At 58.3% G+C, this 25,057-nt stretch overlaps 1 protein-coding gene across 6 annotated transcripts in view; it reads right to left on the bottom strand.

Moving 5' to 3' along the window:
- Positions 1-25,057, bottom strand: part of CAMTA1 (calmodulin binding transcription activator 1) — an 851,919-nt gene that overhangs the window by 230,361 nt on the left and 596,501 nt on the right. For all 6 annotated transcript variants that reach the window (XM_042949355.1, XM_042949357.1, XM_042949361.1 and 3 more), the window contains one exon: positions 17,466-17,537. In XM_042949355.1, coding sequence (XP_042805289.1) covers positions 17,466-17,537 — 72 coding nt within the window. The remainder of the gene's footprint in view (positions 1-17,465; positions 17,538-25,057) is intronic.

Below are 25,057 nucleotides of genomic sequence, written 5' to 3'. Positions count from 1 at the left end.
GGAGCGGCTGACCTCCAGATCTGACTGTGGGAAGCCCCTGGTCACCTGAGTGGGCCCCCGGGCTGAATGATGAGCATCCAGAGTCAGAGGTAGATGGGGGAGTCCCAGAGAAAAGGGAAAACTCTCTTTTCATAGGCTGTCGGGGTTTTATTTCCCTGGGGGAGGTGTGGGAGGTAATGGGAAGTGATCACAGCTCAAGGAAATGGCTTTGAGACCACTAAGCCGGGTCTGGGTGTGAAAATGGGACGTGCAGGCCACTGCGAAGGTGCTGGCTGAGACGGAGCAGAGAGCAGGGACGGGCGGCACACAGGAGGCCAGCGTCAGGACCAGGGACAGGCCAGGGCCTGGGCCCGTCCTCTGGGGCGTAGCTATGAGCGCCCCAGAGCTCCTTACTCACGGGGTGGAGACCCACTCTGGGCCAGGCCCTGTGCCTGGATGGAAGATCCCGTCCTCATGCATCCTCTGGGCCACTCGAGCTCCAGTATCTGAATTCGGTTTCTTCTCCTGAGTTTTCTTGAATCATCCTATCAGGGATGCTTGTGAGCACAGGCTGGCCCTCAGTGCACGTCCCAGACGGGACTGGGACGAAGGTGAGACCACGGGCACCCACCCCGGGTGGCAATGGAAAGGGGCACCCAGACTCTCCGCCAACAAGACAAACGCTATTGTAATGCCAACTTTGAAAAAAATCACAATTAAGGCAAAACCCCACGATGAACCAAATATCAGAATTTTAAAGAAAGACAAGAGCAGTATCACCGATTTCTCCTTTTGCCTGAAGGCTCTGCTGTGGCTCGGCGTGGCCTGGAGCTGATGAACAGCCAATAATTGCTGAGGAGCCTCGGCGCACACGCACGCACTACAGGAAGTGAGGAACACCGGAGGTACAGTGGCTGTGGGTCGCGATACAGCCTTTTCTACGAGCTCCCGTTTATTGAGCACCTACTAGGTGCCACACACTGTGCTGAGTGTCTCCCAAGTCTTAGGGTCTTTGTTCCTCTCAATAATGCCCTGAGGGAGAGGTTAAGTTACTCCCCAAGGGAGTGAGGACAGAGCTGGGATTCACAGCCCCAGCTTGGGTGTGCTGGGAAGGCGGGCCTGGAAGGCCCAGCTCCCCCCTCAGGTGAGACCAGTGATAGGATTTTCAGAGGCAGGACCTTGCCTTGGGAAGGTGCTGCCCTGGGCCGGGGGAGATGGCGGGGAGGACTGGGTTCATTTGGCATGACCCTGAAAAGTCTGGGGGTGCTGAGCTCATCAGCTGCTGTAGGACAGTTGGGTGACAGACTCATAAAGGGGACAGAGACCGCCTTGGAGGTCAGGTCTCAGATGCCCAAAGCAGGCCCCAGTTGGTCTTAGAAAGCTCCGTGGTGGCAGCTTACTCCCTGCAGGAGCCTCAGTCTTGGGCGAGGAGTGGAAAGGCCCAGACAAGTCCTGCAACTTCAGCTACCATGTCTGTGCTCCGCTGAAACTATAAAGCAGGGGTGCGCGGGAGCCGGCTTATCCTGGCTCGAGAAGGCCACTGGTTAACTATTCGGGAATGCGGCGAGCCAACCGACGTCAAATCAGCCTCTTGGAACCAGCTAAGGTGGGAATTATTTACACCATGGGAACTGGCGGCCGCTACCCACCAGGTGGTTTGGCTTTTCCTAGATGCTAAGCATTTACCAGCCCGCCGCCCTGTCGCAGACAATATCTTCACACCTACAAAAGCCTGGCCACGTCTCAAGCGGCCACAGCAGTGGACGGGCGATGGCGTGGCTCTTCCACAAAGAGGCGATCAGCACCCCGGCAGCGGCTAAATTCAGCGTTGTTTCTGGGGCTGAACACACGCTCTGTCTCTGGCGGCAGAGTCGTCTTTGATCTAATTAAGCCCGACCCGGGCCGATGTGAGCCTACACTCTGATCGCACACCAGGGCTGTGCTCAGCTGCGCGCTGGGAGGCCGGAGAGGCTCCACCGCCCACGGGCTCCACTGCCAAGGGGGTCCCCCAAGGCCGCCTGGCCATCAGGAAGAAGGATTCAAGCCTAGCTCTTCCTGTAACTCAGGGACCCCAGGAAAGCCACTCAACTCCCTGGGTGACAGCTTCCCTGTGCAAACGGGGGGTTGGGCCAGGGTCCCTTCAGGCTCTTTTGCCAATGAAGCTGAATCTGCCAAATCAAGCAGGGCTGGGGCTGGGGCTGGGGCTGGTCGCGGTGGGGGGGGGTGGGGATCCCGGACTCAGCAGGGGGACTCCTCTGGACCTCTCTCAACCCAGAGCCTCGGAGGGTCCCAGCAACGAGGAGCCTGCCAGTGACATGGACCAGAGACAGCAGAACCTGGCCAGCCCCACAGCCCCCGGGGACCCTCCCTCGACGGCAGCTCTCTGCCCGAACAACTGAACCTTATAGGCTTAGGGGTCTGAAGAGGCGCCATGCCATTCGTGGGCCCGGCTCGCCCATCTCCTCCCCAGCTGCTCCCGGGAAGCAGAGAGCAGCCGTGCGTCAGGGAGCATCACGGCGGCTGTCAGCACAGTGATGCCTGCCAGGAGGGCTGGCGGAGACAGGCCTCCTTCCCCCTCTCCCCTGGGGCAGTGGAGCTGACTGCTCGACACCCTGGAGAGAGGGGTGTGACGGAGACACGGGTGACACACAGGCTGCAGTTGCCTGACGCGTGCCCACAGGGGTGGTGCTTTTGGTGAGAGGTCAGCAGTGCAGAAGGGCACGGGTCAGGAGAGGGTGGGGCCGTGGGGTGGCCTTGAGCTCAGGGAACAGGTGGGTGAGAACTTGGGGCAGAATTTCTAAACGCTAGCTTATTGGAGGCAATAGAAAGAGCCTGTTCGAGTCTGGGTGGCCCTGGGGACTTTGCTGGAGTCAGCGGGGCCAGGCGTGTCCTCCGGTAGGCATGCACCCAGGCCTGGCCAGCCTCTTCGGCTGTGACTGTCAGAAGCAGAGGCTTGGCCGAGGCACAGCAGGAGACTCTGGGGATGGCTGGGGGCTGGGGGCTGGGGGGAAGGACCCATGACCGGGGCTCTGCAGGGCCCAGCTGGGAGTGGGTGGTGCTGTTGGGGTCTGAGTGGTTCTACTGATCTGGGTTCTAATCCTGTTTCTTTTTTTTTTTTTTTTTTTTAATTTTTTTACTGTTTATTTATTTTTGAGAGAGAGACAGAACATGAGTGGAGGAGGGGAAGAGAGCAAGAGGGAGACACAGAATCCGAAGCAGGCTCCAGGCTCTGAGCTGTCAGCACAGAGCCCGACGCGGGGCTCGAACTCATGAGCCGTGAGATCATGACCTGAGCTGAAGTCGGATGCTTAACAGACTGAGCCACCCAGGCGCCCCTAATCTGGGTTCTAATTTCTAAAGCAGCTTGTCACCCTGAGCTAATGAACCCATACCTGGGGCTCAGTTTCCTCAGTCATAAAGTGGTACAGTGATGTGGCAAGCATTCAAGGAGATTTTAAAGTGTTTTGCATCGGGTCTGACCCAGGCACGCGCTCAGGGGATTGTGTCATGATAATCGTTATCATGACTGTCGTGCCGTCACAAACCCAGGGCTGGGCCCACAGGCCCTGGTCCTGGGTCCTTCCCACCTGGGACCATCCCCAGAGTCTCCTGCACAGCCTCGGCCTAGCCTCTGCTTCTGGCACCCCCAGCTGAGGACGCTGGCAGAACCCGGGTTCATGCTCACCGTGGGATGTTCCCGGCCCTTTCCAGGCCTCCCTGGGGCAGAGGCTCTCTGCCTCCTGGGACTGTGGGCCGGTTTGAGCGAGCCTGGTGACCCTTTCCTGAGTGAAGGGCCTCTCCAGGTCCTCTTGACGGGGCAGAGGGATGGGCCCTGAGGCCGGCACCCACGATGCCTGGTGCTCACCCACACGACCTGGCCCAGGACTGGGGACGTGGGGGCAGCATGGGCAGGGGAGCTGGCGATGGCCCTGGTACACTGAGGCCAGGGTCCGCGAGTGACTGGGCTTTATTATCTCTTCCGCTTGGTCACACTGCAGAAAGGGCTGGGGTCTGGGATTTCAGCCCCCAACTGAATACTCACTACATACGAGGTGCCAGACCACACCGAGTGGAGCCGAGCTTTTGCCATCAGAGTGACTGTGTGCGATGGCCGCCTGTAGCTGCTATGGGCATGATTCTATCTCCTGTCTCAGAGCGATGAGGCCCCGTCAGGTTGTCAGGTGGGCCCCCCAAGGCCAGTGAGGGCTCCACTCGTGCCCAAAGTTGCCCCAGGGTGACTGCAGGTGCCCATTCATAGTGTAGATCTCCCCACATGACAGGGGGACGTGGGCTCCCGGAGCACCTGTGTCCTGCTACCTGTCCTTGGATTTGAACCTGGGCTGGGGACTTTGCACAGGAGCTTCCTGAACCTCTCCCTCCTTCCAGCAGAGAAATGGAGAGCGGAGAGAAACAGAGCAGGCCAAGACCCACGGGGCCCCACATCTTTGGAACTGACAGCGTCTTTCTGAGAACTTTGTCTCCGAATTAAGAAATCGTTTAGCAGGTCGGGATCGCCAAACCTTTCTACTCTGGATTTCCTTCTCAATCCTCCAAGCTAACCTCACAGAGAAGTCTCAAGCCTCACGTCCCCATCGAGCCTCACGTCCCCAGAATCACGTCTGCTGGGTGAGTCAATGAGTCAGGGGCTCACATCCTCTCCCCATACCATGGCCAGTTGAATTGCATTTCTGAAGAGCAAACGTGCTCCCTCTTCGGCGGGGAGGACGGAGGAAGGCGGGAAGGGAGGAGGGGTGGGCCGTTGAAGAGCGAGTCCATCCCGCTGTCTTTACCCAGCGCTGATGCCTGTTCCTGCGGGGCGCAGCCGGGCCCCAGCACGGCTGCGGGAGAGCGGGGGAGCATCCCCAGGAAGCCTGCCTTCTGGCTGGGGATCCACACCCTTCACACCCACCCAACAGATACAGACCCACGTGCCAGGCACGGTTCTAGACGCCGCAGAGTTAGCGACAGACACAATTCGGTGTCCCTGCTCTTACGGCACCTGCTTCCGAAGGATGGGGCCGGGGGTGGGGGGGCGGGGGTGGATGAGACACAAGAAATGACTAACGCTGGGGTTGTAACAACGTGCGTGAATTACAAGAGATTTTGCTGAGTGAAAGAAACCTCGCCTAAGAGGACGTGCGGTAGGAGTCCATTTATATGAAGTTCTCGAGCAGGAAAGACGAGTCCCTGGGAGACGGTCGTCGGGACAGTGGTGACCCTAGCCCACGGTGTGGGAGCCGGCTGGGAAGGCACATGGGGGGAGTTCCTGGGGTGACGGTAACATTCTAAAGCTTGCTACGGGCTTGGGTTCTGTTCACGCATTGATCACAACTCCTCAACTAGGACTTCGACATTTGTGCATTCAGTTGCTTCGTTGTGTGCGAATTTTACCTCAAAAATAAGAGGAGAACTGTAGGTACACCGAACTCGGGCGAATGATAACGATACCTGTGCTGACATGCTTGTGTTACCGCCGTCTGCAACTTAGTTTGAAATGCATGGAAAATGCATCAGATGGATGGAAGGACTTGAACTGATAAAACAACATAACATGTTAACGGTAGAATCTGGGTGGCAGGTCTAGGGTGCTTGTAAAATTCCCTCAACTTTTCTGTATATCTTAATATTTCATGATACAATGTTGGTGATGGGAACAGAGCGGTTTGCCAGAGAGCCAGGGAAAGTTAGATGGTGTGTCAGGAGGACCCCACTCGGGAGCTGACGGATGAGCGGAGACCTGAATCTTAGCGTCAACTATGGAAGCCCAGGGTGGCCTCCAGGCAGCAGGAAGAGCAGGTGCAAAGGTCCTGGGGCCAGCAAGCTTGGCTCAGGTGAGGGGCAGGAAGAAGTCGGCGAGGCCGGAGAGAGCGCCGTGGGAGAGGAGGGTAAAGGTCAGGGGTACAGGCCCTCGGTGGCCTGGTAAGGGTTTGGCCATTACTTTAAGTGCCATGCGCCTTACTAAGCTGGTTGAAAGCATGAGCCTTGGTGAGGTTTGGGATGGGAGCGGCCCTTTGTGTTCCTTTGTGGAGAATGGACCACACGTGCAGGAGCGACTCACACTGGTGCAGGAGAAAGTTGTGGCTCTAACTCGGTAGCAGCAGCAGAGAGGGAGACGGGGATACAGCTGAGACATATTTTTGACGGGAGGAGGGCAGCGGGGAAAAGTGGGGTCGAGAATGGTGGGCTCGAGTCCCGGGGAGCAGCGCTGCGGCAGGAAGGTGAGCGCAAGAGATCAGATTCCGCTTTGGCTGCGGGGAGGCTGAGATGCTGATTCCGCATTTGGGCGGGATGCCGAGCGGACGGCTGGATGTGAAAGTCCGGTGCTTCGCGGTGAGGTCAGGGTGCAGGTGCCAGTGTGGGCGTCTTCAGCCTGGAGCTGGCGTGTGAGGCCGTGAGAGTGGGTGAGAAGACTCAGGGAGGCAGTGTGGATGGATCAGGGGCCTGCTAACATCGAGGGGTGGAAGCGGAGGGGAGGAGTCTGCGGGGAACAGGCAGCGGGGGAGACGGCCAGGGAGGGCCTCTGCGGCAGGAGGGGAGAACATTCCGGAAGGAGTCAGCGGCCAACGTGTTAGTTGCCGTTGGGGGGTCAGGAAAGAGGATGCGGCGACACGACCTTTGGATTTCGCATTTCGGAGGCCGTGGGTGAGCCCCAGCTGGCCTCGGTGTGGCACGTGGCACGGGAGGGAGGAAGAGCAGGAGGGGCAGGGCGAGGGGAGAGTGGGTGGGGCGCGTATCTGAGGACTCCTGCAGCATTTTGTGCCAGCAGTTGACGGGGATGACCCAATGGGGCAGACAAGGGCGAGGGAGAAGCAAGGAGGCAGGGCCGCAGGACGAGCAAAGAAAGACACAGACGGGACTGCTGAGGACAAGGACTGTGTGAGGCCAGCCGGTGCCAGAGACTTCCACAAGGGCCGCCCTGCCACGCTGTGCCTCTCGCTTCGGGCCCGACGAGGACCTGCGTTAGGCAGGAGCAGGCGCACGGCCGTCATCCCCCGGTAGCCATGTGGCCGGGAAGGTACGGTCCCCGCTAATACTCCCCGTCACCAGGGAAGATTCTGGAACAGGGGAGCGGAAAGCCCCCAGGATGTCCTGCCCAGTGTGGGAGTGGTGGTGGGGATGGCGAGAAGTCTCCTTCGGGCTTCCCAGAGCCCTTTACAGGGAGGAGAGCAGGAGAGCTGGGAAGGGAGGAGTGAGGAGCAGGGAGGCGTGTGCTCGCCTGTGCACCCCCCTGAGTCTGGAGTGTGTACTGTCTTGCGTGGGAATCGCTCTCTCCTGAGGGCCACTGCACTCTTAACGGTGATAAAAGCAGCCACGATGGCCTGTCGTGGACCAGAGTGTGACCCATGCCGGAGCCGGCCAGCTTCGCCAGCTGGGGTCCCGCCTGGGGCCCCGAGCGAGCCCCTGACCTTCACACATGGAGCTCGTCACCGAAGACTTGCCCATCGACTCTATCAAATGACGTCTGCGTTTCACTCTTGGCCCTTTGAGTCTTCTTCAGAAGCAAGATGGAAAAGTGTTTCCTTCAGGCAAACTTTTGTCTTTCGCTTTGGAAACCCCCTTTTCCCCTTTGCTCCAGAGGAGATTAGGATATTGAGGACAGGGTGTCCACTGAAGATTACATGAGAAGGCTAATTAAACAGAGGCCCTGCATTAGAAGCCATCTAGAGGGGAAATTAAGCAGCTTTTGCCTCCTTCCCGTCTTTGAAGGATGTTCTGTGGAAGGGGAGCAGGGATTGTTTGGCTCGATAAATAAAGATAGTAACCAAACTGTATCGTCCATTGTTCTGCCTTTCTATTAAAAGCAATTGCTTAGCCAAGCTGACAACGCACACTGCGGAGGCATAAACCCTCTGCAGACGGAAGGATTAAGAGACTGACAAGTCCTGGATAATAAGGCTAATTAATAATTTCCATCTCCAAGGAGCGGCAGCCTCCTTCCTGCTCTGCCTTCCAGTCTGGTCCAGGCAGTTCAGTCCTCTGAGGGCGGGAGGACACAGGAGGCTTTGCAGGACAGGCCAGGGTAGGCGCTGGCCGGTCGCAGCAGGGCAGGGGGCCGAGGGGACACGGTGGCGGGGGAGCGAGCAGCCTACCGATGGCTGGGATGTGAAAGTTCCATCTCACTAAGCGAGCGCCACGCTGCAGGTGAATTAGCAAACGGGGCCGGTTGCCACACAGGCACGTGGGAGGGACAGCATTTTGCCACATGAAAGGTGGTCCGGATGAGACCCTCTCAGAGGCCCCCTCCCCGACAACAGTCACACACACAATCCCGTAGAGCAGGAGCTGTCGTGGCAGGTAATGAACAGAGCCACCATGGCCAAGCAGGACACGAGCACCTTTGTGGGCCTTAGCTCAGTTCTTCCTCCCAGTGACCTCAGGAGAGACGTCCTGCGGGCCTATTTCGCAGACAGAGGAAGGGATGAGATCCAAAGAGGGTCATTCACTTGGCCAGAGTCCGTGGCTCGGAAAGTGCGGAGCTGAATTTAAACCGTGGGCCCGGGGAGGGGGTCTCCCCACTCAGCTCAACACCCTCCTCGTCCACAAGGTGGGGGTAGAGGGTCCCGCCTCCCCCGAGGACTCCGGCTGCCCTGGCCGCTGAAATTTGCAAGGTGAAGGTCCAGCAGCGGAGACCTGATTACAGGTTGCTCCCCGTTGCCCCCAGAGAAGGAGATCAGGATGAGGGAATCTTCTGGAAAATACCCAGTGACTTTCCTCAGAGAGAATAATGGCTGCTTTGGGGGGATGGCCATATTTTTCTGGAGGCTTTAGGTGGGTGCAGCAGGGGCCTCGGCATCATAAATTGCAATCAAGCAAAGATGTCTAAGAAGGAAATAATACCGGGGCTGCTGTGCAGCCTGGCAAAGATCCTGAAATCTTAATGGAATTGAGCAATTTTTTGCATAGCACCGTAAATTCCTAGTGTCTACCTTATCTTCTCATCATGTTATTCAAGGCACATTAATGGAGGACGAAGTGGAAGCTGCTGGTCGGGATAGAACCGGCACGAGGAGGCGGCTCGGGAGTGATCCCTCTGATCCCGCGGTTCAGCCTTAGCTGCCTTCTCTGCACCTGCTCCTTCCCCGGCTCGCTGGTCTCTGCCGTGCTCCCGCAGAGGAAACGCCCGCCCGCCCACCCGGGTAGCTTGTAAGACGGGGCTTTGTTCTATTACCCTGGCCCGCAGCCTCTCCTGTGGGGGTGCCTGCTCCTTAAGCACCGCTGCCCTCTCCTCTCCTTCCCTACGCCACCCCTGCTTCGTGCGGTTCCCTCCACTCACTTCTCCTTCAGCGCCGACCCCTTCCGCAGCCCTGTCCTATTCCCCACAGACCTGGCGCTTCCTTCCAGACTCTGTCGGCCGCTGCAATGAGCTACCAACAGGGCCATTTGCCGGGAGCTCCTCTTTCCTGACGGGCCTCCCTGAAGCATGTTCCCCGGGTGCCCCAGCCGCATTTCTACCTGGGGGTGACAAAGTACCGGCCTCACGGGCACGCACGGGGCTTCGTAGCACCTGGGGCTGGGAGCCCACAACCTACGATGGCTACTGTTACTCTTACCGATACCGACGATGATAACCACCTTTGACAGCCTGGAGGAGACCCCACGGCAGCATCGAACCTGTAACCTCTGGTGGGCAGGCCCCTTCTCTCCTGCTCTCCTCTCCCAGCCCCAAGCCCACATGGGGGGGGGGGCCTCCCACACACTCCCTCCAAGTCACTTGACTGACACCAGGGCCTGGGACACTTGTCCTGAGGGCTCCCCAGACTGTGGGTGCCTGGTCTGTGAGACTGAAGCCGGTGGAGCTGGGACCCCACGCGGCCTTGTTGGTCCTTCCTGTCGCTGTGCTCCGTGGCCCACGGCTGCCACATGTCACAAAGGGCAGGGAAGAACATCCTACTGCCTTCCATCCTGAGCTCGCCTCCTCTTCCAGGAAGCTTCCCCTGACCACCCAGCCCACTCTATGGCCCCTTCTCTGGATTCATCTCATCGACCGGCTTCAGGTGCACCCACTAGGCCAGCAAGCTGCCCTGGGCGTGGAAATTCAGGGTTGGAAAAGTGACTGTGATGCCGTGGGGTCCTTCACCTGTCTCTTCACACAGGAGCCCTCTCCGAACACTTGGGGCCCAGCTGTTCTTGTCCCCGTGTTGCTCCTGGCCTCAGGAGCCTGGACTCATCCCTGTCTGCTCGGTCTCTGGGGCCCCCTTATTCCCCTGGACCTTCAGTTTCTTTGTCTGTGAAAATCAGGGAGAATTCACCCAGCCCTGGCTCCCTGCAAGGGCAGCTGTGAGAACCAAAGACACTGGTCCCCACCAAGTGCTGGGGGCCACCTGGCACTGGGGCTGTGGCATCTGTGGGCCACGTGCACTGTCAGAGGTCCCTCTGCCCCACTCAGCCCGTACCTGGTATCTGGCCCGTCCTCCACTCCCTGTGGCTGAGGGTGGGACACCAGGGCTGGGCTGAGCTCCTGGCTTTCATGACCTAGTACCCGTGGGATGTGCCCAGAGGGTCTGGCTTCCCTGAGGCACCCTCGGCTCCCCGCCAACCCAGGCCTGGGGGGACAGGGATCCTGAGGCACCAACTCATTTCTCTTCCTTGAAGCATGTGGGTCAAAATGTCCCTTTTGGGGGACGCCTGGGTGGCTCAGTCGGTTATAAGCATCTGACTCTTGACTTGGGCTCAAGTCATAATCTCAGTTTGTGGGTTCAAGCCCCATGTCAGGCTCTGTGCTGACATCACGAAGCTGCTTGGGATTCTCTCTCTCTCTCTCTCTCTCTCTCTCTCTCTCTGCTCCTCCCCCCCCCCCCGCTTCTCTCAAAATAAATAAACTTTAAAAAATGCCCCCTTTGGGAGAGAGTCAGCCTGATGACAATGCCTCCTGTTGCTCTAAGCCCCATCAAAGCCTCCTTTCATGGCAAGCCCCATGGCATCTCCGTCTGAGTAATGCAGGACACTGTTCAAGGGCCCACATACAGAGCAGGCTCCTCAACGCTTTATTTCCCAGCCGCTTCTATTTCACCCCAGTGAAACATAAAAACGGTTACTGAGCAAGAAGCCTGGAGTATCTTTTATGAAGCTATAATATCTTCCACTTAAAAAAGATGAAAGAGAGAGGAGGTGGAAAGAGGGAAGGAAGGAAGGAAGGAAGGAAGGAAGGAAGGAAGGAAGGGGGGAAGGAAGGAAAAAGGAAGGAGGGACAGAAAGAAGGAAAGAGGGAAGGAGAGAAGGAAGGAAGAGGGAGGGAAGAAAGGGAGGAAAGAGGGAAGGAAGGAAGGGAGGAAGGAAGGGAGGAAGGAAGGAAAGAGAGAAGGAAAGGGGGGAGGGAGGGAGGGAGGAAGGAAGGAAGGAAGAAGGAAGGAGGGAGGGAAAGAAGGAAAGAGGGAAGGAGAGAAGGAAGGAAGAGGGAGGGAAGAAAGGGAGGAAAGGGAAGGAAGGAAAGAGGGAAGGAAAGGGGGGAGGGAGGGAGGGAGGCCTGGCAGTGGTGGACTGTCTCCTGCCTCTTGGGATCTGGGGGGATCCGGCTCACTCCGAGCAGAGATGTCCCCACCACTAGGACGAGCCTGAGGACGGAGGGGTGAGTGTGGAGGTGCTCCTGTAGCCACGCTGGGGCTTCTGGTCCCTTCTGTGACCTAGCTCACCTACAGGGCGACCCTGAGGGCTGGGGGCATGGTCCCAGGTGGGTCCTTGCTTCCAGAAAGAGTGAGTGGATGTCAGGTAGGGGGGCACTTGGGTTGCAAATTGCAAAAGAAGTGATCATTTCAAGTCTTTTGTGGGGGCAGGGCGGGGAGGGTGTCTATAGTGAAGACAGTGTTTGTGCACGCACCGTGTCACGTTTAGATTCATTCCCAAAGGCAGCCCTGTGCAGTGACCCTATTATTGTCACCATTTACTGATGAAGACACCGAGGCTCCGAGAAATTCGGTAAACTGCCCAGAGGCGAACCGCTAGAAGGTGCTCCCCGGGGTGACCCAACCTTCCTATTTTAAGGGGTTGAAATAAACACCATCCCAGAGGGCCCGCGGTGCTCACTCACCCACTCTGGGCCAAGTGGGTGCCCCAAAGGGCGGCCTTCCGGGCGATGTGCCGGGAACAGGCGGTCCACGAGCCCGCAGGATGCCTCCACCCGACCCAACCGTGCCCGACTCTGCCACTTCAGGGTAGCCGTGAGCTCCGAGGACCCTTCCCGGAGAGCCAGAGGCAGCGCAGAGAGATGCCCCCAGGGGTGCCACAGTCTGAGTGCCGGGTGAGGAGGCCCGTCCCCCTCACGGCCTCCCCCCCCCCGGCCGGCTGGGGAGGCCTGGGACTCTGTACAGCCCCCGCCCCGCTTGCTCTGAGTAAAGAGGCCCCGGAGGAAGGAGGCCGGGCTCCCTCGGGACACACTGGGGGCGAGGCCTGTGTCTGGTGTAGCAGCTGAAATGGAGCCGTTCACTGGGGTGTCCCCAGAGTGTGAGCACAGGTGCCTCTCTGGGGCCCCGTCTGCAAGGCTGCAGAGCCCTGGGTCAGCGTGGGGACGCCGGCTGCTGGCTCCCCGCCTCTCCTCGGCGGCTCCTCCTGGCAGGAGAGACGCTCTCTTGAGGATGCGACGCCAGCCGTGGGCCCACAACCCGACGGAGGGATGTAAGGCTTCAGCTCCACCCCGGGCCTTACCAACCGGGTAGGCAAACACGGTTCCCAGGAGCACTTGCGAGGGCAGACTGGAGCTCTGCCCAAGCAAAGACGGGGGTCTCCCCCCTTTCCTACAAGGCAGGGAGACGTGTGCTTGAGGCCTCCCTCTGCTCCCGGGCTGGGGGCTTTAGTGGGGCCGGGGCAGCCTAGAACTAGCCCCCGACGCCCTGCCCTCCTCTGGGCTGGCTCTGTGAAGGTCTCTTTGCCGTGGTACTTGGTGCAGAAAGCACCCTACTTCCGGGGGGGGGGGGGGGGGGGGGCGGCGGGACCAGCTGAGCTCAGGGGCAGGCAGGAAGGAGAGAGTGTGGGGTGAAAGGCCCGGAGTGCCCCCTCTCTGCCCTAAGATCTGGAACCAGGTAGCCCCTCCCTCTAAGAGCAGGTGACACTGGTGCCTCCGGGAGGCAGATGGGGCCACAAGGGGGTGCCCTCCACTGGCCGGGTGACCGTGGGCCTCCTGAGAGCCTGGTCTTCTCTTGGGGGACACGGGGCCTGTGGTGAGGGTCCAGGGCACCGTCTGGCCAGGACTCAGTGCCCGTGGTGGCTGGCTGTACAGTCACAGCTTCCGATGCTCAGGGTTGCCAGGGAAGGGCTAGAACCTGCCTCTTCCGTGGAGCCCAAACACCTGCCATCCTCCAGCCGTCAGGAGCCCCCAGGCCCGGGTTACCCCCAAAGCCGCGGGGTCCCCGTGTCTGCTCGGCAGTGCTTGCGAGCCCACGGGCCTCTGTGGGTCGGGAAGGAGCTCCTGGCTGTCTCCGCCCCAGCAGCCTAACAGCCCCCCGCATGGCGGTGGCAGACACACAGGGACACACCCCCCGCTTCGCTCGAGCACAGAAAACATTCATTAAGCATTTTAGAGGACAAGGGCACAAAGAAAAACACTCATTAGAAGCAGAAATAGTTTCCAAATGCGCCATACAGAAGCTGCTGGAAAGTCTGGCCTGAAATGGGGGCCTGTTCTCTTTGGGCTTATTGGGAGAAGGGCCCCACAGGACGGAATGTGGGGGCCCGGGACGGGGATGCAGAGGGCAGCAGGGAGGCCCTGAGCCTGAGCACCAGAAAATCCCAAGCAGGAGAGGCCGTGGCAGCAGGACGGAGGGTGAGGCCCCTGGGGTCTGGCTCACCCGTGGAGCAGCCCAGCGGCAGGACTGGCCACACCCCCTCCCGCCCCCAGCAAGGCTCAGGGCCAAGGTGGCTGCAGTGACAACCACGCTCGGGCCCTGGGAGGGAGAGGCAAGGGTGCCATCGCTGACTGGCTGGGTGACCCTGGGTCTGGCCCTGTCCCCTCTGGGCTTCAGCGTCTATCCAGGAAATGCAGCAGCTGAGTTTTGTGGAGCCCAAGGGCCCTGCCAGCTGTGACACATGGAGGCCCCGACGTGCAGATGATGTGACGGGGGAGTACGTGTGCCAGCCAGTGGTGGTGGCTTCTCAAGTCCCAGGACAGATCCCCCGAAGGCCCTGACCCAGCTGGGCAGATGGCTTCATGGGGTGCACACTGGTCATGACGATGCCCTTATGCACTTGGGGCTTCAGTCCCCTCCACTCCCGGGAAAGGCTCTGGCTCCTCACTTGTCTCCCTGCTCACATCCTAATAAAGCATTTAGTAGCAACAGAGAGGGGGCAGGGTCGCTCCCTCCCCTGAAAATCAGGTCACTTGGGAACTTTTAAGTGCTGTGTCAGTTCCGGTCCCCCTCCTCTCCCTGACCCTCCGCTTCTGGAAGGGGTGCTGACCTCCTCCCCCAGGTCTGACACCCTCTCTCCCTCCCTGTCCTGGGGCGGCAGGCCCTCTGAGCAGAGCTGAGGCCTTCAGGGCAGGCCGGCCCCTCCTTGTCCGGCTGAGGCTCTGTGCTGGGAGAGACAGAGGGGCGCAGCTCCCCCCCCCCCCTCCCCGGCCCAGGGACCTTACAGTCTGGGCGCTTGGGAAAACCAGGCCTGCGCGGGCAGAGGTTCCTGCTGTGCTAAGTGGCCTTGGGGCGAGTGGCATCAGTTTGGGACCCCAGTGGCCACCACGGCCGGCCACGCTCTGCAGTGGGTGGGGGCGGTGGGGCCACTGCTGGAATGAACTCTCCTTTATCCAGAAGCCCTCCTTTCCTCCCTGCCCCTTTCCTTTCAGCAAGGCTCCCCTTGTCCCCCAGCCCCTGGCACCTCTCTGCTGTAAGGGGCGTGGCCGACAGCCACTGGGGACTTCCAGGGACCACCAGGCTGGCTTCCCCGGGGAGCCAGTGGTGACTGGTGGCCGTGGGAGCTGCCTCCTTCCTCGGCTCTTGCCTCAGTCGCCACCCTGACACCTTCTCTCCCACCCAATCCTTTTTCCTGATAATTGGTGTCAGAGACAGACCTGGGCCAATTTCCATCTGGGCCGGTGTCTCATGGCTTCTTTCCTATTTAATATCAGAGAAAGTAAGCCTGGCCACACCGTCGTTATCCTGGTGTTGTAATTAGCACCGGAACAAATTGCCCTGAGCGGTGCCGGCTGCCGCGGTGGCTCTCGGGCTCGTGCGGGACGTGCACCGCGCTAATTGCTTTGGCCTTGGCTCCTTAACCTGCTCCTGCCCAGCACACACTGGGGAGTGGGAACCCCTGCCCCTGCATGCGTCCCCCCCGTCACCTGCTCACGGAAACAAGGGTGATGCTCCAGGACGCAGTGGATAGCGGGTGGAGGGAAGACTGTGGGCTGGGAGGAGAAGATAAAGGGGCCCAGATCTGCCCTTAAGAAACCAGTTCCTGTGACACTGGACCTTGGGGGGGGGGGGGGGGAACGGGCTCCCCCGCCAGCTAGAAGTGACCACCCCAGGCAGACACGAATCACTCCACATATGTTTCCGGCCCACCGTGGCCAGGACAGAAGCTCAGGGGTGGGGAGGGCTGGGACAGCGGAGCCCTCCCACTTCTCGCCTGGAACAAGGCAGGAGGAGCCAAATCTGAGTGAGCAGAATCCAGTCTGGGAGGCTGATAAGCTCACCCCCTCCCCCCCCCCCGCCCCCCCCTCCCCTCCCCCGCCACGGCTGCCCGATGGTGTCTGAGTCTAGGAAAGTAAACTTAGTGGAATCAAAGAGCCACAAGCATGTGATGGGACAAGAGGAGACAGGCGATGGCGTGGGTGCAGGAGCGCCTGGCTGGCAGGAAGCCGACTTCCGGGGCGCTGCTCCAACAGGCCAGTGGTCAGGCCTGGAATCGGGAGAGCGTGCTCAAGAGGCGTTTGGATGGGGCATGAAACTGAAAAGGAAAAAAGCCAAAACAGGCCCCGGGGCCTTCAGAGGCCAGGGAGGAGTTCACAGGGCCACAGGCTGCTCAAGGTGAAAATACCTCTCAGCAGCCAGAGCGTGACCCTGGGGCACAAGGACATGGCCCCCGCTGTACCAGATCCCTGCTCTCGAGGTGGGGGTCCCACACTCCACTCCTCCGCCAGGTGGAAAAGAAAACCTTTTGCGTTAACAAGACGAGAAGTATCATCCCATGACCACGCTGGAGGCCCCTTTCACAAGGAAGCAGGGCCGAGCAGTTAGAAACCCCCACTGCCACCAGCCCAGCCTCCCAGGGAGAGAAACCCGAAAAATGACAACAGGGCAAGATGTCAGGGAAGCCGTGTCTTTGCAAATCAGCACATCCTTGGACAGTCTCAGGCGTCATCTGCTAATGAACTTGCTGAACCGCAGACAATTATTTCTGGAACTGAGGGAGAAGGGCAAGGAGGCAGGGGCTGGGCAGAGCCGACAGACCGAGAGCCTTGTCCGGGCAGAGCCTCGGCGTCCACACCAAGACGGCTCTGGGCCCCGCAGATGCTTTCCAGGCCACCTTCCCTGGGACCAGGGGCCCCTCTGCGCTCTGGCACGTGAGGCCTCAGCTCTCTGAATACACACCATGGTGACAGGGGCTTGCTTCCTAATCTGCCAGACCCCTCCTGACCGTACTCCCCAAGCCAGGGAGCTCCTCCGGCTGCCGGGGCCAGGGGAGGGCTCACTTGAACTGCTGTGGATGCAGATGGTTAGAACCACAGTGGGAAAGGTCAGAGGCAGCAATGCCTGGGCCCACAGAGAGCGGCTGCCGATCGGGGGACAAGCTTTGCAAAGGACCAGGTCGAGCCTCACTGATGGGTCCCTCGGACCCTCCCACTCACACGGCGGCACACTCTGCCGGGCAGGGTGACCGCCACTGACCGCCAACAGGCAAGAGGCTGGGCGGCCGCGGCCCCGAGCCAGGCCCGACTCCGTGAGGCTGTGCACGGGCACCATGGACACAGAGCTGGGAGCCAGGTCACCCTTGTGGAGCGAGGGTGGCCGGGGGGCTCCTCCGCCCCTTTCTCCGTCCCCCTGCATGGCAGACATCACAGATCGATTCCTGGGCTCCTTCCCACTGAGCCGTGGGCCCCCGCTCTCCCAACAACCCTTCCGATCAATCCGGCTGCCGCTGGCATGCCTCTGAGAGCCGATTTTCCACGAGTGCCGACGACTGACTAACCCACAAGAGAATATGAACGCACAGCTTTCGGCCAACGGGCATTCTGCAGTCGGCCGGACGCTCAGCCTTCTTTCCGTCCTCATCAAGAGGAAACCGAGCCACCCTGGAAGCACCCGGCGGGGCTTTACTCTCATGGGGCGGAAGGACGGCCCCCCCCACCCCCCACCCCAGGCCTCTCCCCTTCCTGGCATCGCACAGCACACCAGGCCGGCCACACACCTGGCCTCAGCACTACACGCCAATGCCCCTAGGAGCTCTGGCCGGGGCACCCCCGCCCGAAGCCGCCGCACGCCGGACCCCACGCCCACGCAGCTCCCTCCACAGACCTTCCGCAGCACCGGAGACGGAAGAAGAATCCAGTCCCAGCCACCTACCTGAAGGAGCCAGTAGCACCTCCGGTGGAAGGTGGGGATGATGGAGGAATGGACATAGCAGCCGTACAAGCACTAGGGAGAGAGGAAAAACGAGAATTCAGTTGGAAAGAGGGAAGGAAGCGAGAGAGAGAGACGGCGCAACAGAGAAGGAGCGAGAAAGGGCTGCGGACGCCACCGGCACCCTGGGAGGCTGAGGGCCGGTGCCCGTGCGCCTGGCTCCGGGGCCGGGACCGAGGTCCGGGTCGGAATCTAAGAAGCACAGTGGGCAAGGCAGCAGGCAAACCTGGGCGGACAGCTGGGTGCTTTCCCTTTTAGGGGCCATGGAGGCACGTGAGAACCCAGAAGAGCTGGGGACCTGGGAATGCACATTCGTGTGCGTTTTGCCCATAATTGTAGGGGCTGGGGGTTACCCTGAAGTTCATTCACAGAGCCGAGGTTAAGACCCCTTGGTGTACGGGGAGGGGCTGAACGTGTGTGGGATTGATTCAGACACACACACACACACACACACACACACACACACACACAGTCTCCAGACCTTTCCTGGTCAAGGGTATCAGACCGGGCGAGCGGGGCAGCCCTGGATGGCAGGACCTCTGAGGCTGGGGGTGGCACTTCCTAGGACTGACCTCCAGAAACCGAGAGGCCCCTCGTGCATACCCCACTTGCTGGCTTCTATTTAGTCTGTTCAATCACATTTGTGTTTGTTCTAAGGTTAAGCCTGCATCTGTCGTAGACGGATTTGGTTTGGGGGGCGGACAGTGAGGAGGGACGCTAGGACCCGGAGACAGGGGACAGTCAGGGCCAGCAGTGGGGACGGGCTTGCAGGCGGAGGGGGAGAGCGGGGCCTGGTGAGGAGGACAGTCCTCTAGGGTCCTCTCAGAACCCAATTATGCGAGTCTCGGGGTGGCCAGGGTTTTGCCTTCAAACCAGAACTCTCTCCTTCCCTCTCCTGCCGTGTTTCCCCGGCTTCCCAAACACCTGCTCCACAATCGGTGGGGCAGAAAGAGAAGGCAGGGCACCAGAGCCTTGCAGGCCGGGGATGGGCAAGGTCTTCCCTGGGCTCCTCGTTGCTCATCCGAGCCACAGCCATAGCCACCCCCCGCCCCCCACTGCCCCTCACACCACACTGCAGTGACAACTGGCCAGCAGCTCTCTCTGCATTTAAAGCTTACACCAGGTATTTTTTAATATACCCCCAAAAGACCAAGTGCGATTCGGTTCTACCAGGAATCCATTTGAGCCCTGTCTGATTAGCAGAGTTGAAAGAGAAATCAGTTTGGACTACGGGACTCTGGCTGTAAGAAAATCAGATTTCCAATACGTTAGAACTTTTACAGATTGCTGTCAGCTGGGACCAAACCCTGTATAAACCAACCAAACAAAGCGGAAATTAATTTAAACGATTCCCTTGCAATTCTTGCCCACGAAACGTATTTATTATTAAGAAGGCAATATACTTTCCTGACTCTTCTGTTTTTTAATACGCCGTGTTTCTTTTTTTACTGTTATTTTTGATAACTCACTCCTTCTTGCCGAGAGAGGCGCCTGTTTGGACATTTCCTGTGAGCTCTCGTTTGCCACGAACGAGCAGCCCACCCTGCGACTTTTATCAGTTCTTTTCCTTTGGAGTTTGCATATTCTCGTGGGAAGTTTCATTACTTTGGCTCACGTAATGAGCCAAATGGAGAGAGACATAAATTGTTGAGAGAAGAACTCTCTCCTGTCTCTTTGAAATAAAAGGCCACGCATCCGCTTTTTCTCACTGTTCATTCCTCTTGAGGGTTTGCAGACTTCCCCCCTTCACCTGTCTCCTTCTCCTTCCACTGCTTTCTCTCGAACTTGAAAAGAATGTGGTTGATTTGCGCCTCCATTCCCCGCCCCCCCTCAAGTTCACTGCTGATCTGTGTGGGCTGGGCTGCAGCATCTTTGAACTACACACGAGGACTCCCTGGGACTCCCAACACCTACTGCGTGTCCCTTCTGAGAGTCCACAGGAAGTGGAAAGCACGCTCCCCCCGCTCTCCCCTGAGCCTCCCCAGCACCCGTGGGCAACCTCACCTGCCCAGAAGTGCCCAGAACCATCCAATGAGCAGGATGATGTTAAAAAGAAAAATCGCCGTTTCTACATCAAGGCTCATGCATTTTAATCAGAGGAACCCTCGGGGCCTCACTCAGAACCTAGTTACTCTATTTTTAGATATTACCCTAACCACCCTGGTGATCTGATGTCTCTGCTCTCCACAGATGAGAGGCATCATCGATGAAGGCTGGAGAGAGGGACAGCGGACCCCTGACGAGAGCGAACCATGTCAAGTAGCATCGAGGGAGGAAGGGAAGCCCCCTCTAGAACCCCAAGGACTCAAGGAGACCAAGGGCATGCCCCCCTCCCCGTGTTGCCTTGCCCAGCACGCTGGGTCCCTCCCATGGCTCACTGCCCATCTGTACTCCCGGGACTGGAAGCTCCAGGGTGAGGCAGGGAGCCTCAGACCCTCTGAATGACGGTGGCCAACAGGTGTCCCACCGGTCTCCACAGCCCAGTACAGGGTACAGGACCTGAAGGCAATAAATGGTTCATTTTTGCTTGTGGTATCCCAAAGGCTCAGGACTTTAAACTACATACTAGAAAACCATCTTGGAAAATGGCTCCACATTGAATGCTTAAAGCGCTCAGCTTCAGTTTCAGGGAAATCTGACTCATGTTGAGTAGCTGGTTTACTGTCCCTGTGGGGGAAGAGGCTTCCCGGAATCCACCCTTGGTGAGCTGGAGTCAGCAAAGAGGGGCTTCTGGAGAGACGGGTCCTGCTTGGGGTATGAGAACTGCTAGGAGGGTCCTTGTCCTTCTAGGCTGTGACATGGGCACCTTCCTCCTCCTGTCTCCTGGGTGGCTGTGAGGGTCAAGAACTGATGCCCAGGACAGTCCCAGAGGACAGTGGGAGAGGGCATTGGAGGGACTGCGTGGCTGAGGGAAGGGGGGGGGGCGGATCATCATCCCAGAAGCAGGAAAAGCAGGTGGGGACAGGAGGTGAGGCAGAGGCTGGCTTGAGGAACCATAGGACCCTGGATGCAAGGCCAAGCATGACGAGGGTCCAGGTGGGGGAGACAAAGTGGGTCAGGTGACAACAAGCCATGGGGGCCACAGCCAGGAGCTTGACTTTGCCCTCGGATGTCATGACCAGGTCTGCCTTTCGGAAGCTCACCGCGGCACAGTGTGGCCAGGGAAGACAGCCAAGGGAGGTGAGGGCACTGGGGCCAGCCCTGTCAGTCGGGAGCCACCCTGGCACTGGATGGTGGCGGCCGTGCAGGTGTGGAGAAGTGGCCACGCTCGCCAGGTGCGAGGACGACGCCCGTGCACCTGTGCAGACAAGCGTGGGGGGACAAGGGGTCCCAGGCACCGGGACAGAAAACCCTGGGGGTGCAGCAGCCTGCTGGGGGAGAGGCTGGTTTCAGATTTCTACCTGGCGAGTTCAAGGAGTTTGGAAGACAAGCGAGTAGAGACACAGAATGCACAGAATGGTGCTCAGTCTGGGCTGGAAACCGCAAGCTGGGCACAGGGATGGCGTGGGAAGGAAACAGAGATGCCCGGGAGTGAGTGTCCCCTCAGGCTGGCTTTTGCAACACGCAGCCCAGCCTGCAGGCGGATGGAGCAGGCGTGAACCTGATGAGGCTCAGCATGTGACCGGCCTGCCTCGCCACGTGCTCCACGCCCTGGTCCTCTCCCCTTCTGTTCACAGGGCACCCCCAGCCAGCCCACAGCCCCGGTGCCACCCTCTCTTCCCGGCTGCCTTTGTCGACACGTCATCACCTGGCAGCTCTTGGCCCACTTCTAGCCCATATGACAACTGGGGATTAACTGCACGTTATCGGACGAGGCAGTGTATCAAATCCATTCTTTCACTAATCAAAAAAGCAATCAAGTCTGTCGGTGGCGATCTGTGTTTTACAAACTCCTGGTGCTTTTTGATCAGGCTTGGGGCTCCCCTGGGGGCTCCGTGGGTTGAGTTTTTCGTCTAGGAGCCATGATGCGGTTGGGGGGAGAGTCGTCTTCCAGAGCTGGTGGACGCAGCTGTGTGCGTGTGCACGTAAACGTGAGGTGCACGTGCACACCCGTGCGGGGGTGTGTGGGGGAAAGCGTGCCGTGAGTCCCTGGTTGATGTGTGTGTACAAAGAAGGAAGAAGAGAAAGCAACTAGCTATTTATAGGAAATTCGGGAGAACCTCACCCCTAGCTGGAAGCAACTTTCAAAATCGTTGTATTTGCGGAATTAAGGCCTGACAGCTTCCTGTGAACATGACAGCTGAGCAGGGAAGGAGTTTTTCTTAAATACTCAAAATTGCTTATATGACACTATGGGGCTTTTCTCCCCCTTCTTAAATAAAAAGGAAAGATAAATTTACAGGGAAACCAATAGTAAACGGGAGCTGCCTTCAAGTCAAGATAAACTCTTCCTACAAAGAGAGGGCACCTTGGCTGCAAATCTCCTCCAGTGGATTTCTCCCCACAGACTCAGCCGCCGGGGGAGGGAGGTCCCCCACCTGCCAGACCGTCTGCCAAGGCTCAACACCCGATGGCTTCAGTGGATGAAAGAGGGGGACATCTCTGTGTGATGAGCCAAGTTTACTGGTTGTGATATTGGGACATCACCAGGTGCCTCTCCTTTCTGTCCAGCCCTCGATGGCTTCTGTGACCAGCTGATTCTCCACCTCTCTCTCCACCTCTCCCTCCCTACCTCCCTCGTCTCTTTCCCCCTCTTCCTCCCTTCCTCCCTCCTTCCCTGCCTCTGTGTCCCTCCCCCACTTTCCTTCCCTTCCCTGCCCCCCACCAAAAGCCCAACCCTCTGTTTTCCCCTTTCAGCTAGGGCTACAGAACACGGCCGGCTCACTATCCCCAGGCAGGCCTTGTGGCTCCTGTTTCTACAATTCCCCTCATGGGGTCCCACTGCCAGTGCAAACCCCACTCAGCCCGAGTCCATCCAGGGCCTCCGTCTCCCAGGAAGCCCTTCCTGACCCGGCCGGTGGAAGCGGTCCCCGGAAAGGGCCTCCCAGGGTCAAGGGCAGCCACGAGGGTGTGCATTCTGCCTCAGGCACGCTATTCACCACCACCATCATGTAGGCTTCGCACATCTACACTCCTGCCTCCTGTCTCACAGGGGCTGGCACTTTCTGTAAAGGGCCAGAGAGTAAATATTCTCAGCCTGTGGGTCAGACGGTCACTGTTACAACTGCTCAACCCTTACTTTATAGGGCAGAAGTAGCTTTGGACCATAGGTAAACAAATGGGTGTGGCCGTGTCCCAACAAAACCTCATTCGTGGATTTTGTCGCTTGAATTGGGCAGAATTTCACGTGTCATGAACATTCTTCTTCTATTGATTTTTTTCCCCCAACCAACCATTAAAAAATGTAAACACCATCTGAGCTCAGCTTGTACAAAACTAGGTGGTGGGCCACATCCAGCCTGTGGGCATAGTTTGCCCACAGTCCTGGCTAATCGAGTGTCTCCCCTGTGCTTGGTGCCACAGGTGACCCAGGGGATGGGGAAGAGACCGGAGTCCTCTCCATTATCCCGGAAGAGGGTGGTATGATGCCCTCTCTGCAGATGTGGGAGCCGGGGCTCAGAGACAGTAGTGTCTAACCCAAGGTCACAGGGACGCGTTAAAGCTGGAATCTGAGCTCTGGGAATTCACCCCCAGCTTATGGGCACAAGTCTCATCAGATGGGCAAGAACGTGAATTGTATTGTCCTTTGTAAAATTCCCCACGGTGCTTTCCACAGAGCAGGTGCTCAGGAAACTGTGCTTGACTTCCACGTGATGCGAGTATCTAAGCAGGCCAAAGCAGGAGCAGCACAGGCCTACACGCGTGGGAGCAACAGTTCGCTCATTTAACAAATGCGCGTGACACAGGACAGTATCGAACAGATCACAGCTTCCATCCTGTCCATGGAAGCTTTCACAGGGCTCTGATGTCTTTCCAATTGGACTTAATTCCGGGTGTTTGTTTTCTGGGCCTGAGTACGTTGCACGTCACCCTCGATGCCTCTCGCGAGATTAGCCAACACTCGGGCCCGGTACTTGGACCAGAGGGCTTCTTGGCATGTGGTAGGTACTCAATGAACACATGGCTTCCTCTACCGGTCAAGCACCTTATTTATTAACCGAGCAGCATTCAGTGATGTAAGGTACAGAAAGCTAAAAGCAGCCAGTGTGGTATTGGGGATGTATAGGTGCTTTGGCCCTTTCCTTTAGAGGAACAAAACACCTCTACGGCCTCGGCTGCCAGTGAAATCGCTTCTCTGGAGCCAACATTTCATTCTGTTTCCTGGGGCCACCTCCCACAACCTGCAAAGCCAAGGTTTGCTGTTGACCTTCATCTCTGGGAAAGTGTGAGCCCGGCCTCTCACTCCACGGATTGCTGGAAAGTGCATTGCCCAGGCCTCTCCGGAGTGGCGGTTTCCAACATGGCAGCTACCAGCCACGTGTGGCTGTTCAAATTCAAATTTAGTAGAATGAAATAAAATCGAAACTTCGGTTCCCCAGTCTACTAGCCTCACTTCCAGCGTTCAACAGCTGGTAGTTGGTGGCTCCTGGGTTTGATGGGATGGAACATTCCATCATCACAGAAAGCTCCAATTGGACACTGTGGCCTAAACGACGAGAGTGGACACCCAGGGTAGAGGTGTTTGGCTGAGACTCTTGGAGCCTAAAACCCCAATAGCTGGGATTTGGGGGAACCAGGGTTTGGGGCAAGACAGAACACGGAGGTTGGACTTTTGGACGTTGGCTCCACTCTGAGAAGCTGGTATGCCTGCAGGTTGGTACGTGTCATTCCACATCTTGAATCAGTCAGCCAGTGTCTCCCAGAGCCCCCTGTGCTGTGACAGAAAGCCCGCTCCCTGCCTCTCCCCATGCTCAAAGCCTTCTCCAATGCAGGGACGATACCTGCTCTATCCTCAGACTAGGGTGTTTATGGCACATCTCCGCTTAGAACCCTGAGAGCTGGGTTAGGCCTCTGGCGGCGGCCCCTGTGCTCTCCCTGTGGCCCGGCCTCACCACCCTCCCATCGGGAAAGTGACCGTCCGCACAGCAGTAATCAGAGTGAAAGTAGATTTTTAGGGGCCTAGTTTCTCTCACACACTTGAATCTGATGTTTACATGACAAAGATGAATAGTTTAAAAAATGCGTTCTGGTGTAAAGGAGACAGAAGACAAGGAGATAATAGAAGGGAAGGGAGAATCCACCCAGAAGATGACAATTTAATCCTGCCCTGAAGTGATGAAGGGGTAAGGGGCCACTTGTTCAGAAGATCCTGGGCAGGGGCAGGTGAGAGGCCCTTCCCCTAGCGGATGGAGTGACAGCCACCCCCTCTGAAAAAGGGCACCTGGGGCCGGGCTGGGCCCTGGCTCTGTGGTAAAAAAGTTCTCACTGTTGTCGACTCCGTGCCTGTCCCTAGCCCCAGTCCTCTGTGATCCCCCAGTCTCCCCTGTGGGAGAAAGAGACAAGCAAACCAACAAAACCAGATCGAAACAGGGCTGATGCTAAGTGCAAGGGAGGCCGGGGGAGGGAAGAGTCTTTGCCGTGCTGAAGAGGAAGTG

This window comes from Panthera leo, chromosome C1 (assembly GCF_018350215.1).
Source record: "Panthera leo isolate Ple1 chromosome C1, P.leo_Ple1_pat1.1, whole genome shotgun sequence".
Classification (NCBI taxonomy): domain Eukaryota; kingdom Metazoa; phylum Chordata; class Mammalia; order Carnivora; family Felidae; genus Panthera; species Panthera leo.
The sequence above is the reverse complement of the archived record's forward strand: the minus strand, read 5'-3'. Positions and strand labels throughout refer to the sequence as shown.